General features: G+C 40.6%; 2 protein-coding genes across 3 annotated transcripts; both read left to right on the top strand.

Moving 5' to 3' along the window:
- Nucleotides 1-537: 537 nt before the first annotated feature.
- Nucleotides 538-2,537, top strand: c8h19orf53 (chromosome 8 C19orf53 homolog). The gene is made up of 3 exons (XM_086210953.1): nt 538-687; nt 1,358-1,413; nt 1,489-2,537. The coding sequence occupies exons 1-3, from the start codon at nt 597-599 to the stop codon at nt 1,633-1,635; spliced, it is 294 nt and encodes a 97-aa protein (XP_086067079.1). The 5' UTR covers nt 538-596; the 3' UTR covers nt 1,636-2,537.
- Nucleotides 2,538-4,274: 1,737 nt separating this feature from the next.
- On the top strand, nt 4,275-14,021 carry LOC147257125 (mitochondrial adenyl nucleotide antiporter SLC25A24-like). Of its 2 annotated transcripts, none has more exons than XM_086210915.1 (12): nt 4,275-4,662; nt 5,171-5,250; nt 5,556-5,736; nt 7,900-8,023; nt 8,149-8,236; nt 8,870-8,981; nt 9,917-10,075; nt 10,197-10,349; nt 10,478-10,591; nt 10,719-10,886; nt 10,965-11,112; nt 12,405-14,021. In XM_086210915.1, the coding sequence occupies exons 1-12, from the start codon at nt 4,513-4,515 to the stop codon at nt 12,614-12,616; spliced, it is 1,689 nt and encodes a 562-aa protein (XP_086067041.1). In that variant the 5' UTR covers nt 4,275-4,512; the 3' UTR covers nt 12,617-14,021. The 2 variants fall into 2 exon arrangements, with proteins under 2 accessions (XP_086067041.1, XP_086067042.1); XM_086210916.1 differs by having other exon boundaries at nt 4,594-4,662; nt 5,522-5,736; nt 12,405-14,020.
- Nucleotides 14,022-14,272: the final 251 nt, after the last annotated feature.

Genomic DNA, 14,272 nt, shown 5'->3' on the forward strand with positions numbered 1-14,272 from the left:
CAAAGTGACAAATCATTTGTGGTGGTGCTTTTAGTTTGCCAAAGTAGCCTAGATTCAGGCTGGTGTGTTATATTGTGTTGCAGCTGAATTATGTTTTTACACTATATAGCTCTATATGTAAAAAGATGTTCCGACAACCTCTCCAACACACACCTGATCAGGTGCCAAAATTCAGCACTTCATGCCACATATTTTCAATGTTGATTTGATCAGTTAAAGCAGGTGCTTGTGTATTTATTATCAATGATTAGTGCGGCCTGCGATTACCTTGGAAGGAGTGTTGGTCAGATGGCCTCTTTAGGTGCAAGTATGTTATTGTCATTTGATTTTGTAACAAGTGGAAGTAGTTCAAAACTGGATTTTTTTTCTTAATATATGTATATGGATATAATGCTATAAAGTGCAGCCATGAATTTACGAGAGTTCTCTTTCACATCAATAAAGTAAAAAATAATAAAACCACAATTAAATAAGTCTGAATTGGTATTGTGTTGGTCTGTCGGAAGGAATCAGTAGATGGCGCCAACAGAGTGGGACGGAAACCATCATTCCAAGTGACGAAGAAGAACGTAGAGCTTGTATTTCCGGTTAGCGAAATGGCTCAGGGATCGCAGAAGTTTAAAGCCCAAAGGCCAGGAGCCGCTAAAAAACAACAGCAAAACAAACAGAGAGGACCGAAGAAAGGAGGTACGAATGTAATTTGTTTGTTTCCACCGAGCAGGTCTGAAGAAAACAACTGGAAAACTCACTCGTTACAAGCGAAAACAGCATCCACACGTGACCCGCACGGAGGCAGCAGAGCACGTTGCTGTAGTGCTCTTCTACCGCAAAATGAGCAGATATCAACACAATTATGTCAAATTTAATTATAACCTCAAAGATGTGTGAAGTCTTCCCAGAGAAGGAATTTCTCGGCTGTTTGTGACCATTCCTCTGTGCCAGGACGCCCTGTCACTTTCACTGGTGCAGAATATAAAGACGCGTAGGAAAAGGTATGATTTTTGGAATGATGAGGTCACAATTCAACAGGGCGAGGTCCCTTTAGCTGCAGGCATGACACACGAGTGTAAACACAGGTGTGACGTTAACTAATAGCAGTAATTATGGCTCTGTTCCATGAAGACAGGTCAGGAGGACCCTGATGTGGTGGAAGGTGGCTAATTGCATTAGCTGACAAAATACACCCAGCAGGACCATTTCATATTTTGAGTTCCTCAAGTGTACACACACGGCATGTTGTAAGTTTGCGTGTCAGTTACTGCAGCTGGAAATGTTTATCCTTCAAAGTTATGAAGTCAGCCTGTCTGAGAATCGTATGGAAATATCAGTTAAGAATATTGTGTTTTTTATCATGAAGGGAGGATCATTGCACCAAAGAAGGCTCAAGTGGTTCAGCAACAGAAGCTGAAAAAGGTAAAGAGAATTTCAGCAAAGGTTCCAGTCACTAAACACTTTGAATGTGATTGACCCCTGTGCTGTTTCCTCAAGGGTCTGGAAGTCGCCATCAGGAACAAGATAGAGCAGGAGGTGACCCAGAAAGCGAGCTCATCCCTCCACAAGTCACTGAGTGTGCTCAAAGGGCCTGGAGCTAAAGGCAGCCAGGGAGCAGCACATCCAGGGAGCAGCTCCAAGTAGCACCTGATTGCAGCTGCGCACCTAAGTCGGGAAGTGTTTGAGTACAGAGCTGCTGAAGCTGTAGGACTGCATCCAGGAATCGCTAACCTACATAGTAGCTCACATGTAATTTAGTCAGTGTTTTCACAGATGTCCTGCTTACTGGTGAAGAAACCATCCGAATGGATCGGACATGCAGCTCAAGGCAGAGAAAAGACTTCAACCTCCACTGTGCAGTAGGAGTTTAAAAAATTGCTTTAGTGTAAATATCCACATGCTAAACGGAGTGGATTTGAAATAATTGTATGATTGTACAGAAATTGAGGAAAGCCTGGATGAATATTTGTGCGTTATATTTGTATTGCTTGTTATATAAAATCAAAGGATGGTAAATGAATCGTGGAGATTGTGTATCTTTACTTTATACTTATTTATTTAATTGCACACCAGCAATGAGAATATTAACTGGTCATCACTAGAAACACAATAACAGGAGAAGAGCCTTTGACTTATGTGTTGAATGCACATAAATGGACATTAATTTCAGTCAATTATTTCTGCTTTAAATCAGCTACAAGACATAAAAGCTCACTCATGACCAAAGTACGAACACGATTGGAAGGAATTATGGATGTGTCCAATTACAGATACTATTCCGAAAGAAACAATTGAATTTCCAAAAAACAATCACTGTTGTCTTTTCTTGAAGGTTTTTTTTTTTCCATTTTTATTTTGATATTGACATTAAATATAATCGTCTTTAATGTCTTATTTACCCTTCATCCTTTTCTGTTGTAATCAGCAGAGGAATGCGTGGCTTCACTTTGTAAAAACACTGACCTTTTTCTCGTGTGTCAATGAAAAGTGATTAAAAACCTGAGCGCTGATCCGTTTTCATGTCAGCACCGGCCTGGCTGAACTAGTGTGTTTGACAAATAGAGTTCATATTAAAAAAAAAAAACCTGAGTTTTGTTTTTGTTTGTTTTTTTTTAATATTGGGCAGCTTTCATGTCTTGCTCACACAGTTTCAAGGTGGAACGTCATCTGACTTTAAACTGCCTCAATCTCAATTTCAGAACAAAAATTTCATGCGTTTTGTATACATGGCACAAGGCCACTACTACCAAATGGAAACCTTAATAAAACAAAACTGTTTCTTAAGACTAATGCTCAAATACAGCAAACCTCAAGCAGTAACGATCCACAGAAGCTTATTTGTAAAGCAGGAATGTGTCAGTAAGCAGTAAGGAAGGACTTGGTGGCCTTTATCCCACTCAACTGAGCCTTTCAGGTCTCTGCGTTCCAATTTTGACAAATCTGAGGAGAAAACATTATTATTATTATGAAAAGAGCTCTGAAATTAGAAGTGTGTTCTCTGTCCTGACAGCTCTGCTCACCAACATTTTCTTCATTCTTCTGCTGGTTTTGGTGGGTTTCGAACAATTTGCCGTCCTGCTACGTCAACTTCCTCAGGCAGGGTTGATAAGCTGGCCGCTGGCCTTCACCCTCAGTGTGTCTGAAGGAGAAACACTTGGACAACAGCACCAAAACAAATGCAAACCACCTGTAGATAACCTAGAATGGGACTGAGTCGACCTCCTCACCTGCCCTTAAAGGTTGGTAAATGACAACAAAAAGGAGAGCAATATTCTTACATATAAATATGTATTTCAATATTTAAATTTGATCATCTTAATTGCTACATCACGATGCTGTTGTGACCTTAGTAGTGTGAGTTCCATGACTCGCCAACACGCACAGCTTTGATTATTCAAATCGTTCACAACTATGAATTGATCACAATTGACCCAGACACGAATGTATGATGTGTGATGAATTTGTTTGTCAAAAATAAATAATTGCATTCCCTGTTGTATTCTGCCAGTTCTCCCTGCAGCTCAAACTTCTGCGTACTCCTGGTATAAAGTACATGTATGCACGTTCTCACGGCGCGTATTTATCTGGTCTACATCGGTGTAAGTGTCTGGTGGACGGCGCCCTCTCGGTCATGCAGCTTGCCTGTTCGCCTCTTCTGCGTGGTAAGAGTCAGCAGCCCCTCAGTTCTGATAGTTCCGTTAATTCTCATCACACACAAACTTTTTTTTTTTAATGCGGCACCCTGGATGATTCTCTTTATTAAAACTCAAACCTGGAGAACTGCACAAATAATTTGTTGTTTTTTTTTGGTTTATCATGTAAAGAGCAGGAGATGTATCTGACCCTCGACTCTCATCTCTGTGTTCCAAAAAGTGTAAATCGCATGAAAAAAATGGATGAATATAACTTCTTCTTAATGATGTCACCTAACAAAAACACGTTTTATTATAATTTTACCATAAATTTGAAGATTTGGCACATCTTCTGTCGGGCCAGGAGCTTTCTTATCTGTGGACTTGCAGCTGCACAGGACTCACTCAGACCACCCTGACTCTTACCCCTTGAATTCCGAAGTGATATACAGCTTTGACTGGTTAGCAAACAAGCTCGAAAAAAGGCGAGAGAGCACGTCTTTCAAAGACATTTTAGGGTTATGTTTTGATTGGTGTCTAGTCAGAGTCCAAGATAGTCGCGGTGTTTTTTTTGGGGGGGGGGGGGGGCACACATGCCCTCTTACGTACGTTATCAAATTCTTTGCTACGCCCCTGCAGGGGATGTTCAGGGCTCAGGAGCAAACAAGCTCCTTAATAAACCGTCATCCATAGACGACTGCAGTCTGTAGCTATAAACAGATCGGGCCTACTACCGACTGTCCTACAAAGTTCTAGCTTGAGACGCCGGGCACACGCTCCTCCCTCTACCCGCCAGCAGGCTTCACCCGCGGCGGGGCGGACTGGGTGTGTGTGTCTCGCTTCCTGGTTCCTCAAGAGGAGCCTCCGTGAAGTCTAGTGTGTGACTTGGATGAAAACAAACACCTCGTCGTCCTGTCCAACCTCAGAGAGAGAGAGAGAGGGGTGCCCGGTTCTTGTTTGTTCGGTGTCAGGATCGACGCTGGTCCAGTTCTCCCGCTCTTCGGCATCCCTGTCATGGACGTCTGGAGGAAAACAGCGAGTGAGTCACAAAATGGTCTCGGAGGTTCTATTAGGGAAGACGCTAATGCACTCCTGTGGTTATGCGGTTCAACCATAATCCCAATATTTTATCAATAACCGATAATATGAGCAGTAGCAGCCGTTGCTCCAGACTCCAGATTATTTGAGGAAAGTAGGTGACACTGAAATGTGATGTTTTGCAGATTTCAAAGACATTTGTAAAAATAAGAACAATTATTTATTAATTATCTACAGTATCCTCTGACTCCGTAGTTTTCAAAACAAACCACCGCCTGTTTTCTGTAATACAAACTGGCCCATTCAAGATCCAAGGTGCCCTTGGAAGGTGATTTTTTTTTTTTAATTAGACCCCCAATTATCATGTTTTATATACTTGGAACTCCGTATGATGCAGTGCACTTGGAAGAAATATCCTGTGTTCAGAAAAGAAAAAGTAGAACCTGTAGAGATACTTTAGTGGAATACATGTGTAACATGATATTGTGTTTTTATTCCTGTCCTCACAGAATCATTTTCTGGTGCCCCCTTTCCTGCTGATCTCAGTAAAAGTCCATCACAAGTTTGGACCACACTGGCCATACTTAAGGTCTGATTTCGATGTTCCAACAATGAGAGATGCAACTAAGGATGATATTCATCAGCAATCAAGCCGATGGTTACTGTCATGATTAACTAATGTAACTGTTTAGTCAAGAAAACATCAAGAAATTAAAAAAAACAAAAAACTCGGAGCCCAGAGAGTGACGTGGTCAATATTTTCTTTTGACCACCCAGTGGTCTAAAACCTAAAGACATATCTGGTCATAAATGACCAAAAAAAAAGGACTAACTAAAGAGTGTTCTGTGTCACCTCCCAGTCAACTGACTGGCACTTGTCATGGCACCCAAAAGGACTTGGCCTCTCTGGGTCCACTGCCAGGACAGCAGACCCCCTGGTTCAGATCAGGAGAGGGAGAAGCACTGGAGTGAGCTGTTTGACCAGCTGGACACCAACAAAGATGGACGCATCGACATTGGTGAACTGCGGAGGGGACTGGCGGGGCAAGGGGTCTCCAGAGCTTCTCTTCAGAGGGTAAGACACACGCACACAAACACAAATACACACACACACACACACTCACATGCTTCATGTAAATGTTACATAAAGTTAACAAACATTGGTTTATGAAATCCAGGGTAGTGATATCAAATTGATGCATTATATTGTGACATATTTTTTCAGCTTACTCTATTGCTATCCTAGCCCCTTGTATCAATATTGCTATTATTGAAGCTGTACATTACAGTGAAGCTCTACTCATGAACTTACATGTATGTTATTTTCCCAATATGATTGTTGTAGTAGCTTGGAAATTTTGATTGAAATTGTTTTGACTCAATATGTCCATGGAGTTAACTGTATGTGGTGATTCACATATTGTTCCACTACCCAGGCGGCACATGCAAGTTGTATTTGTAGCTCTATTTTGAAATTGAATAGAACATAATCACAGTATATTGTGATGGTACAGTACTGTGACCCATGTTCTGTGCTAGGCATCTTATCATGAGGTCAGCCTGAATGAAGTCTGTATAAACATATAAGACTCTTCTTCTTCTTCTCTATTATTCAGAGTAAATGTTTATACAGTTGCATTTGGAGGAAAATGTTCCACTCGTGGCACCAACAGAGCAATGGTGAGAAGAGTCAGACTAAGCTTGATCAGTCGATCAGTCAGTAAATCCTCATTTGCGTGTGCAGACTCTACCATCAGCTCACAGTCAGTGATGAAAATGTGGCCGTGTGCTTGGCCCAGACTTATTGATGAATATGAACCAAAACGGACTGTTTCTCCGCTTCATTGTAGACTTTTGTCTGCGGTCTCCTCTCCAGCATTGTATTACTGAAGGGGTTACAGGACAATAAATCATTGGTCGCACCTCAGTTGTCGCTCTGGCTCCTACTTCATGTAGAACCGCTGTGTTTGCAAGCGCATGTTGATGAGCTGCTGATTATTGAACCCTTAACTTTAATCTGAGTTAACCTCATTGAAGCGTGAGAGCTGGGACGAGTGTTAACAGGGATTTCCTTTATGGTGTCCGAGATCCCTCCAGTTTTTCATGAGGTTAAACCTTCTTGATCTTATCCGCCTGCTGTTTTCCTGCTCATGAAGCAGCAGCATTCAAGAACATCTACCGCATCGCACTATTGTGTGTGCACCTAATCTGCCTCTCCCCTTAGTTTGTTTCCACCCCCCCCCCCCCCCCTCCTCCAAGGCTGTCACCTTCAGTCTCTCTTCAGTGTGTGTAATATTGTGTGGATGTAAAGGGCAGTTTGTTTGCTATTTTGGTTACAAGGAGCAGGACTTTGTAAGATGAGAGTGGTAACCTTTCCTCCTGTACTACACTGCATCACTTTTCACCAATAAGTGTCCAAAGTGGCAGTACTAAGACTGCTGTTGTTATGAATAATAATAGTATTAATAATAACAATGATAGAAAATGAAAAATTCTGCACCTTTCTAATCGTTCTGTGTATGTTTTTTTTTATTCTTTGCTTTCTTAAAATTGTTGTTTCTTGCTAATTGAGTTGTTATTAACATTAGAAATTAAAAACATACTTAAATGGTGCGATTTTTTTTTTTCTCTTTTTCAGGGATTTTTACCAAACAAACACATTTTCCTGTAAGTCTGTAGAATACCATTCACATGCTGGAATATCTCTGTCGTACCAAAATAATTAATTTAGAATAATTTTCCAAATATGCACATCCTGTAATTTGGACCTTACCCTAAGCCATATTGTGATAGATATTCACTATATTGTTGAGCCCGAGTTTTAAGTCGAATCCAATCAAATCTTATACACTGATTCTTGGTTTAATCAGAGACGATGATTTTGATTCTACATGTATATTGGATCCAGCTTTAATTCAGGTACCGGAAGACACTGTGTATGTTGAGAATATTGTAATATTAATTGTAGAGTTTTATGTAAAACTCTCACCGAATACCTCAGGTATGCATTTAATAAACTGTCAATTAAAAATATCAAACATCAAACAATCAAATGAATTCAATTTTCATGTTTCTTTCAAAAATAGGATGCATGGCCGTTATTTTCAACCCACCATTTATCATCAACATTTTTTCATTGTGTACAATAATACTGATGTGTAATAAAGTTTATACTGATGACACGGCACATACCATTCTGATCTTTGATCGCTGCTGAGCCGGCTGTCTCTGCTGTCAGATGGTGGAGGCGGGTGACACCAACAAGGATGGAGTCCTGGACTTTGAGGAGTTCACCCAGTATCTTCGAATCCATGAAAAAGAGCTGAAAATCATGTTTCGTAGCCTGGACAGGAACAATGATGGTCTGTAGCCACCCTCAGAGCACACAGGAACTAATGACTGATGGCATTGACACTTTTAAGGGTTCAAGCTGAGATTAAATGCTAATGTGTCTTTTCCTCTGTGTCTGACTGGTGGGTATTTGCAGGTAAGATCGATGCAGCAGAGATCCAGCACTCTTTACACACCATTGGCGTGGACATCAGCCTCGAGGATGCAACCAGGATATTGAAAAGGTCTGTGAACATATCAATATGTCAACATCTTATATCACATTTAAAACTGCAGCTACTACAAATAATTTGCGACTTACCTTGGCTTCAAGTAGATGGCGCTCTCTGTTTACAAGTTGAAGTTGAACAGCTCAGCATTTCCAAAGATTGTGATATTCAGTGAGTGTGCGTGACTGTATAAAAATAACACAACTGAGCTTGCGTATCCTGTTTCTGTGTTTCTGAATGTAAAACATGTGAGGCATTCAGCTGTTCCGATGGTAATCTCATACTGGATAGCTCCAAATTCTGCTGTTCCTTCCACCTGATGCCATTCCTTCTGCATATCTCATGTTCCTGCTAAAATGAGAAATATCCTTGGATATAAAAACACAGTTATCCAGCAAATGTGTCATGCTTCTTCTTTAAAGCCTTCATAAATTGTATAACTGCACCCATAGAGCTCAGTTTTTAATGTTTTATCCAGCGCACACATTGGATTATTCTGTTTTAAGTTGCAGTTCTGCTGCTGGGTTGATAAAGAGAAGCTTAGAAACATTCATATGTGGATGTATTGCGGCTTCCTGTCATTTCTAAACACGAGCAGCCTTCCTCCCTTAACTTGCTAATGATTCTACACTCTTATCTGTCCTTCAGTATAGACAAGGATGGCACCTTGACCATTAACTGGAATGAGTGGAGGGACTATTTCCTGTTTAACCCGCTCAATAACATGGAAGATGTGGCACGCTACTGGAAACGTTCAGTGGTGAGGTCCCTCACAATCACCTCCGATAAGAAGAATTAAAGCATCAGTTGGCAAACATCCAAGTAATGCTTGCAAAGCCAATACATGTTCTCCCACTTTTAGAAAGTGTAATGAAATATGAAAAACACTTGCAAAATTATCGCATTCAGAGCATCCAATCCTCAGCTAAGGCCAACATTGGACCCCTGTTGTCAGGGAGCAGTGAGCGTCTCCTCTTACCCCATACATGTCAAAGTGTGTCTGAGTGTGAAATCTGATAGTATCTAGATTTTGCAGGAAGGAGCAGACTAATGCTATGCTGTGGTACAAATATCATTTCCTATGTCCACCAGGTGACGCTAGAGAGTAGAATTATGTTGCTGTGCATCAAGTGAAGACAACACAGTGTAATTTTGATGCTAATCAAATGATGTTTGTTACATCAGTCTTATCTTCAGTAACCACTTGGTGGCACTATGACCATGACTCTTTGGACTCTCATCAAATGTGTGACTTTTGGAAAACATCTGACCACTATTGAGGTTTTTTTTGGTGAAATAACAAAACTGTCTGCCACTTCATGGTTTCATCGTCAATCATTAACTCACAGGGAGTATATCAAAGTGTTAAGAGAAATATTATCATTGATTGTTGCCACCAGGTGGCGCTTTGACTAATCTGACCTCAAAACTGAGGTCTTACTTGGCCCATACTACTCCCCTCCAACAGACTGGGTGAAAATGCTTTTTTTTTTTTTTTTACATGATCCTCCTAAGACACAAACAAACAAGATAAATCACTTAACCTCCTTTGCAGAAGTAATCATCAGATACTGTTCAACAAAGACAAGAGGCTTTAAAGACTAATTGGCCTCTGGAGTTGTTTTGTTTTTTTTTAACTCTGATGACAATAATGTGTTTTTATTGTCCTCATTGTGATCCTTCTGGGTTCAGTAGATGCTGGATATAGGTGAGCAGCTGACAGTACCAGATGAGTTTTCAGAGGAGGAGAGGAAGTCTGGCTTAGTGTGGCGGCAGCTGATGGCTGGAGCAATGGCTGGGTCTATATCCCGGACTGGAACTGCCCCCTTAGACCGCCTCAAAGTCTTCCGTCAGGTCAGTCAGGAACATCCTCATATGTCTCAATGTTTTCTGTTGATTTGTATTGAGGTGACCCTTCAGTCAACCATGACTGGTTCACACAAAGACATAATAATGTTCCTGTTTGCTCTGCCAGGTTTATGGTTCCTCTGCTTTTAAGGGGAATGTGGTGAGCAGTTTTCAGTACATGGTGAAGGAGGGAGGATTACAGTCATTGTGGAGGGGCAATGGAATTAATGTTCTTAAAATTGCCCCAGAGACTGCAATCAAGTTTACTGCTTATGAAAAGGTGGAAACATGGCTTTGACTTCACTCTTGTATCTCTTATTATAAAGCTCTTTCAATATTCTTATTGATTTACATTTTGATTTATAGGTTTCCTTTATTATTTACTGCACTCTTAACAACTTTGCCTAGATCAAGTGTGTGATGAGTGGCAGTAATGAACCAAAGAAACTGAGGATCCATGAGAGGTTTCTTGCTGGTTCTTTGGCTGGAGCAATATCTCAGACCGCCATCTACCCTTTAGAGGTAATTTCAGGGTAAAACACACTTTAAAACACTCAAATATCATCAAGAAAACACACCTTGTGGTTTCATGGCCTTTCTGTTTCTCTTTCTAGTCATTTCATTCTATCTCTCCTCTTTTTCCTGACAGGTTCTCAAGACCCGTCTCACTCTAAGAAAAACAGGCCAGTACTCAGGAATAGCAGACTGTGCCAAACATATCCTACAGAGGGAAGGCATCACAGCCTTCTACAAGGGTTATGTTCCTAATATTTTGGGAATTGTCCCATACGCTGGGATTGACCTGGCCGTCTACGAGGTAAAACATTAAAGCAGACTGATGTAACAGTATATACCTCAGCTGTTTTTACATTGATCAACCTTCCCTGTTTCCCAGACTCTGAAGTCTGCCTGGCTGAACCGGAACATAGGTGTAGCTGACCCAGGGGTAATGGTCCTGGTTGGCTGCGGTGCCATCTCCAGCACCTGTGGACAGCTGGCAAGTTATCCCCTGGCACTGATCCGCACCCGAATGCAGGCACAAGGTCAGATTATCATCCACGTATGTACATTACAAGAAAAGCTGCTTAAAGAGGAGTAGTGGTTCCGGTACAGAGCAATTCCTCTTAATGGCTGCGTGTTTGTATGCCAGCTACACACTGTTAAATATTGTTGTCTAGGCAGAGAAAAGAAGCAATCATTATGGCTTCTTCACCTGGTTCTCATGGTATAGCTAGCTCTCAGGTGAAGCTAGCTTGAAAGGCACAGCTGGCTCTCAGACTAAAGCTAATTCCAAGACCACAGCTAGCTCGCAGGCTAATCTAGCTCTTAGGCTATATCTGGCTCTCAAACTACATGAGGCTGTCAGGCTACAGCTGACTCTCAAATTGAAGCTGGCTCTCCTGCTACAGCTAGTTCTGAGACTACAGCTAGCTCTCAGATTAATGTGGCTCTCAGACTAACCTAGCTGTCAGGCTATAGATGGCTCTCAAATGACAGCTTGCTGTCAGGCTACAGCTCGACCATTAGCTGCCTTTAAGAAATGCTTTTATTCATGTTTAGATGTTATTGACATATTCCTGACTAGAATCACTTCAACAGTCGAAGGGTTAAGACTCAGAAAATGAAAATGGTATTGCATTGTTTGAGAAGATCTGTGCAGAACTTCTTCTTTCTAAAATCAGCAATGAAATTCATATAGAAAAAAACAACATTGGACTGATAAGCAGAATTGATAATGACATTGCTATCCCTAAATTCATATTTATTTATTTCTTTTCTTGTGAATTTTTTAAAAACTTAAATGTAGGTTTTTTGCATTAGAAAGTAATAGTTTTTTTTACTTTCCACATCATTTTGGGACTTTACGTATTAGTGGAATTGGATTGAGTAAAATGTCAATGCCAGTGGATATTGGTTTATTTTTTTCTAATGCCATTAATTAAGTTTCAAGATCAATATTGAGCTTTTGAAATGGCCAGGAACAATGTAATGTCAGATATTTCCCATTTATAATACATAATATGCCAGTTTTCCTCCAGACTTAAATGAACTGAAACTTCAAAACCACCATCCAGCTAGGGTTGCCAACCATCCCGTATTAGCCGGGACGCCCCGTATTCGACGTGCATGCGCCTCTTTTAGCTCAAATAGGGGTGTCCCGGCTAATACAGGATGGTTGGCAACCCTGCATCCAGCTCCTACATAATCTGATTATGATTAACAGTGTGGAGTGAATATGGCTTCATTGAATTAGTACCAGTTGCTCAGAGTTTTGATGCACATAATGAGAGACCGGAATTTGCTGTTGGAGCTCATAACTTTTCTCTCCCCTCAGCTTCAGCGAAGGGAGCCCCCAGGACATCCATGTCAGCCTTGGTTCACAACATCTTGACCCAAGAGGGTGTGGCTGGACTTTATCGAGGAATTTCCCCCAATTTATTGAAAGTCATCCCTGCTGTCAGTGTGTCCTATGTAGCCTTTGAATACACACGGATAGTGCTGGGGGTGGACATTGATGGTAGGCGGGGAGGAAGAGGGAAGACGTAGCAAAAAGTGTGGATCGCTTGGTGTGGCTTTCATCTACAAGTGCAAAAGGATTGGTTGGCAGTGCATGACTACATTGAAACATGGTCCTGTGGTTGTTGAGGATGGAAATACAGAGTGGTGAAAGCCTCGCATTTGAATGACCTCACTTGACTTGGCAGCTGATCTGAAGAGTGATATGTGGCACTGCATCACAACTGTCTTTGTGTGAAAGCTAACCAACTAGCCTCCTGCTAATGCATCTGTTTGGATAGATGAAGACTTTCATGAACGTGACTCAGACAGAAAATGTGTGAACTAATCTGAAGGCTATTTTACATTCCAGCAGTGTTTATAAAACTGCAAGAGGATTATACTTTTCTTCCTCACAGGTGAAATGTAGAGAAGACAGAGGACTGACAGGAAGACTGATCCAGTTTCCTGACATCACTGCAAAATGGAGCTACAGTTGCAGCACTGATTGACATGTCTTAAGAAAATGAAATGAACACGAAGAAATAATGACAGATAATAGCTAAACATGACTGAGATGGTGAAAAGGTTTGCTTTTCTGGGATTAGTAACTACTGAGTGCATCACTGTTACATGGCTTTATTTGTACAGAAGTTAAGCTGCTAAAGACATCTCTGGAAATGCAGTCTCTTTCTACATGCTCATTTTCATGAGTGTTCCTTTGCGGGGTGGGCGGACACCTTGACTAGTTTTTACTGAAAGTGCACTATGTGCAGACTCATTAGGTGGTAAAGACTCAACTGTATCATGGAACAATAAGAAATTAGGTATTAGACATTTTAATATTTCAGTATTTATTTTTGCAATATACCAATAAATGTATGGTTGGAACTACCTCCATCAACTGGGTTTTTTTTTTCTTCCTTGAGGAACTTAAATTTTGTCTTTATGTGAAAGAGACAGTTTTCTGTTACTGATTTGTAACAGCAGTCACAAACAACATGTTACATTGTTACAAAACCCTACAGGGTTTGTTCATTTTTTTCAAGTTCAACTCTGTATACAAATTATATTTGCAAATGTAACTGATGAATGGTAAATGGGGGGGCTGCTCACTTGGAGTTTGACATCTTATTTTCCAAAACATGATGATCGATATGAACCTTTGGGTGACACATTTTATAGTTCTGTTATTAGTTTAGACTTTGAATGTATTTGGTCAGAAGCAATGTTTCCATTTTATTACATTCTCAGTTCCTCATGTCAGACCTACTGTGCTTTTTAGTTGGTGCAGAGCTGATGAGCTGATCATGAAAACATTTCCAAGTTGGCTACAGATATTGATGTTTTGGGGAAAAGCTGAATGATAGTTAATTCATTTGAAACCAGAAACGAGGCCTGTAATACACTGTCATGGAGAATGGTTTACTGAAGTTAATTATACATAAAGAGTGATGAAATGAATCAACTGACTTCAGTTATGAAGAATGTTGATTTTATTACAGTATTAAGAGGCTGTGGGTTTAACAAGATTTCATCTATGAAGCCACTGTTATGTCTTCAGTGTGTTTGCAAATATAGTTGATTGACAACTCAATTATTCTAAAATAGTAATCTGTTTTTAGATAAGTAGTATAGATTATGCTATCTGATTATTCAGTTAGTTGTCTGACTCCTCTGTATAACTGTGGTTTTTACTCCGGGCCA

Source organism: Aulostomus chinensis, chromosome 8 (assembly GCF_037954235.1).
Source record: "Aulostomus chinensis isolate RoL2024-O1b breed Wild chromosome 8, RoL_Achi_v1.0, whole genome shotgun sequence".
Taxonomy (NCBI): domain Eukaryota; kingdom Metazoa; phylum Chordata; class Actinopteri; order Syngnathiformes; family Aulostomidae; genus Aulostomus; species Aulostomus chinensis.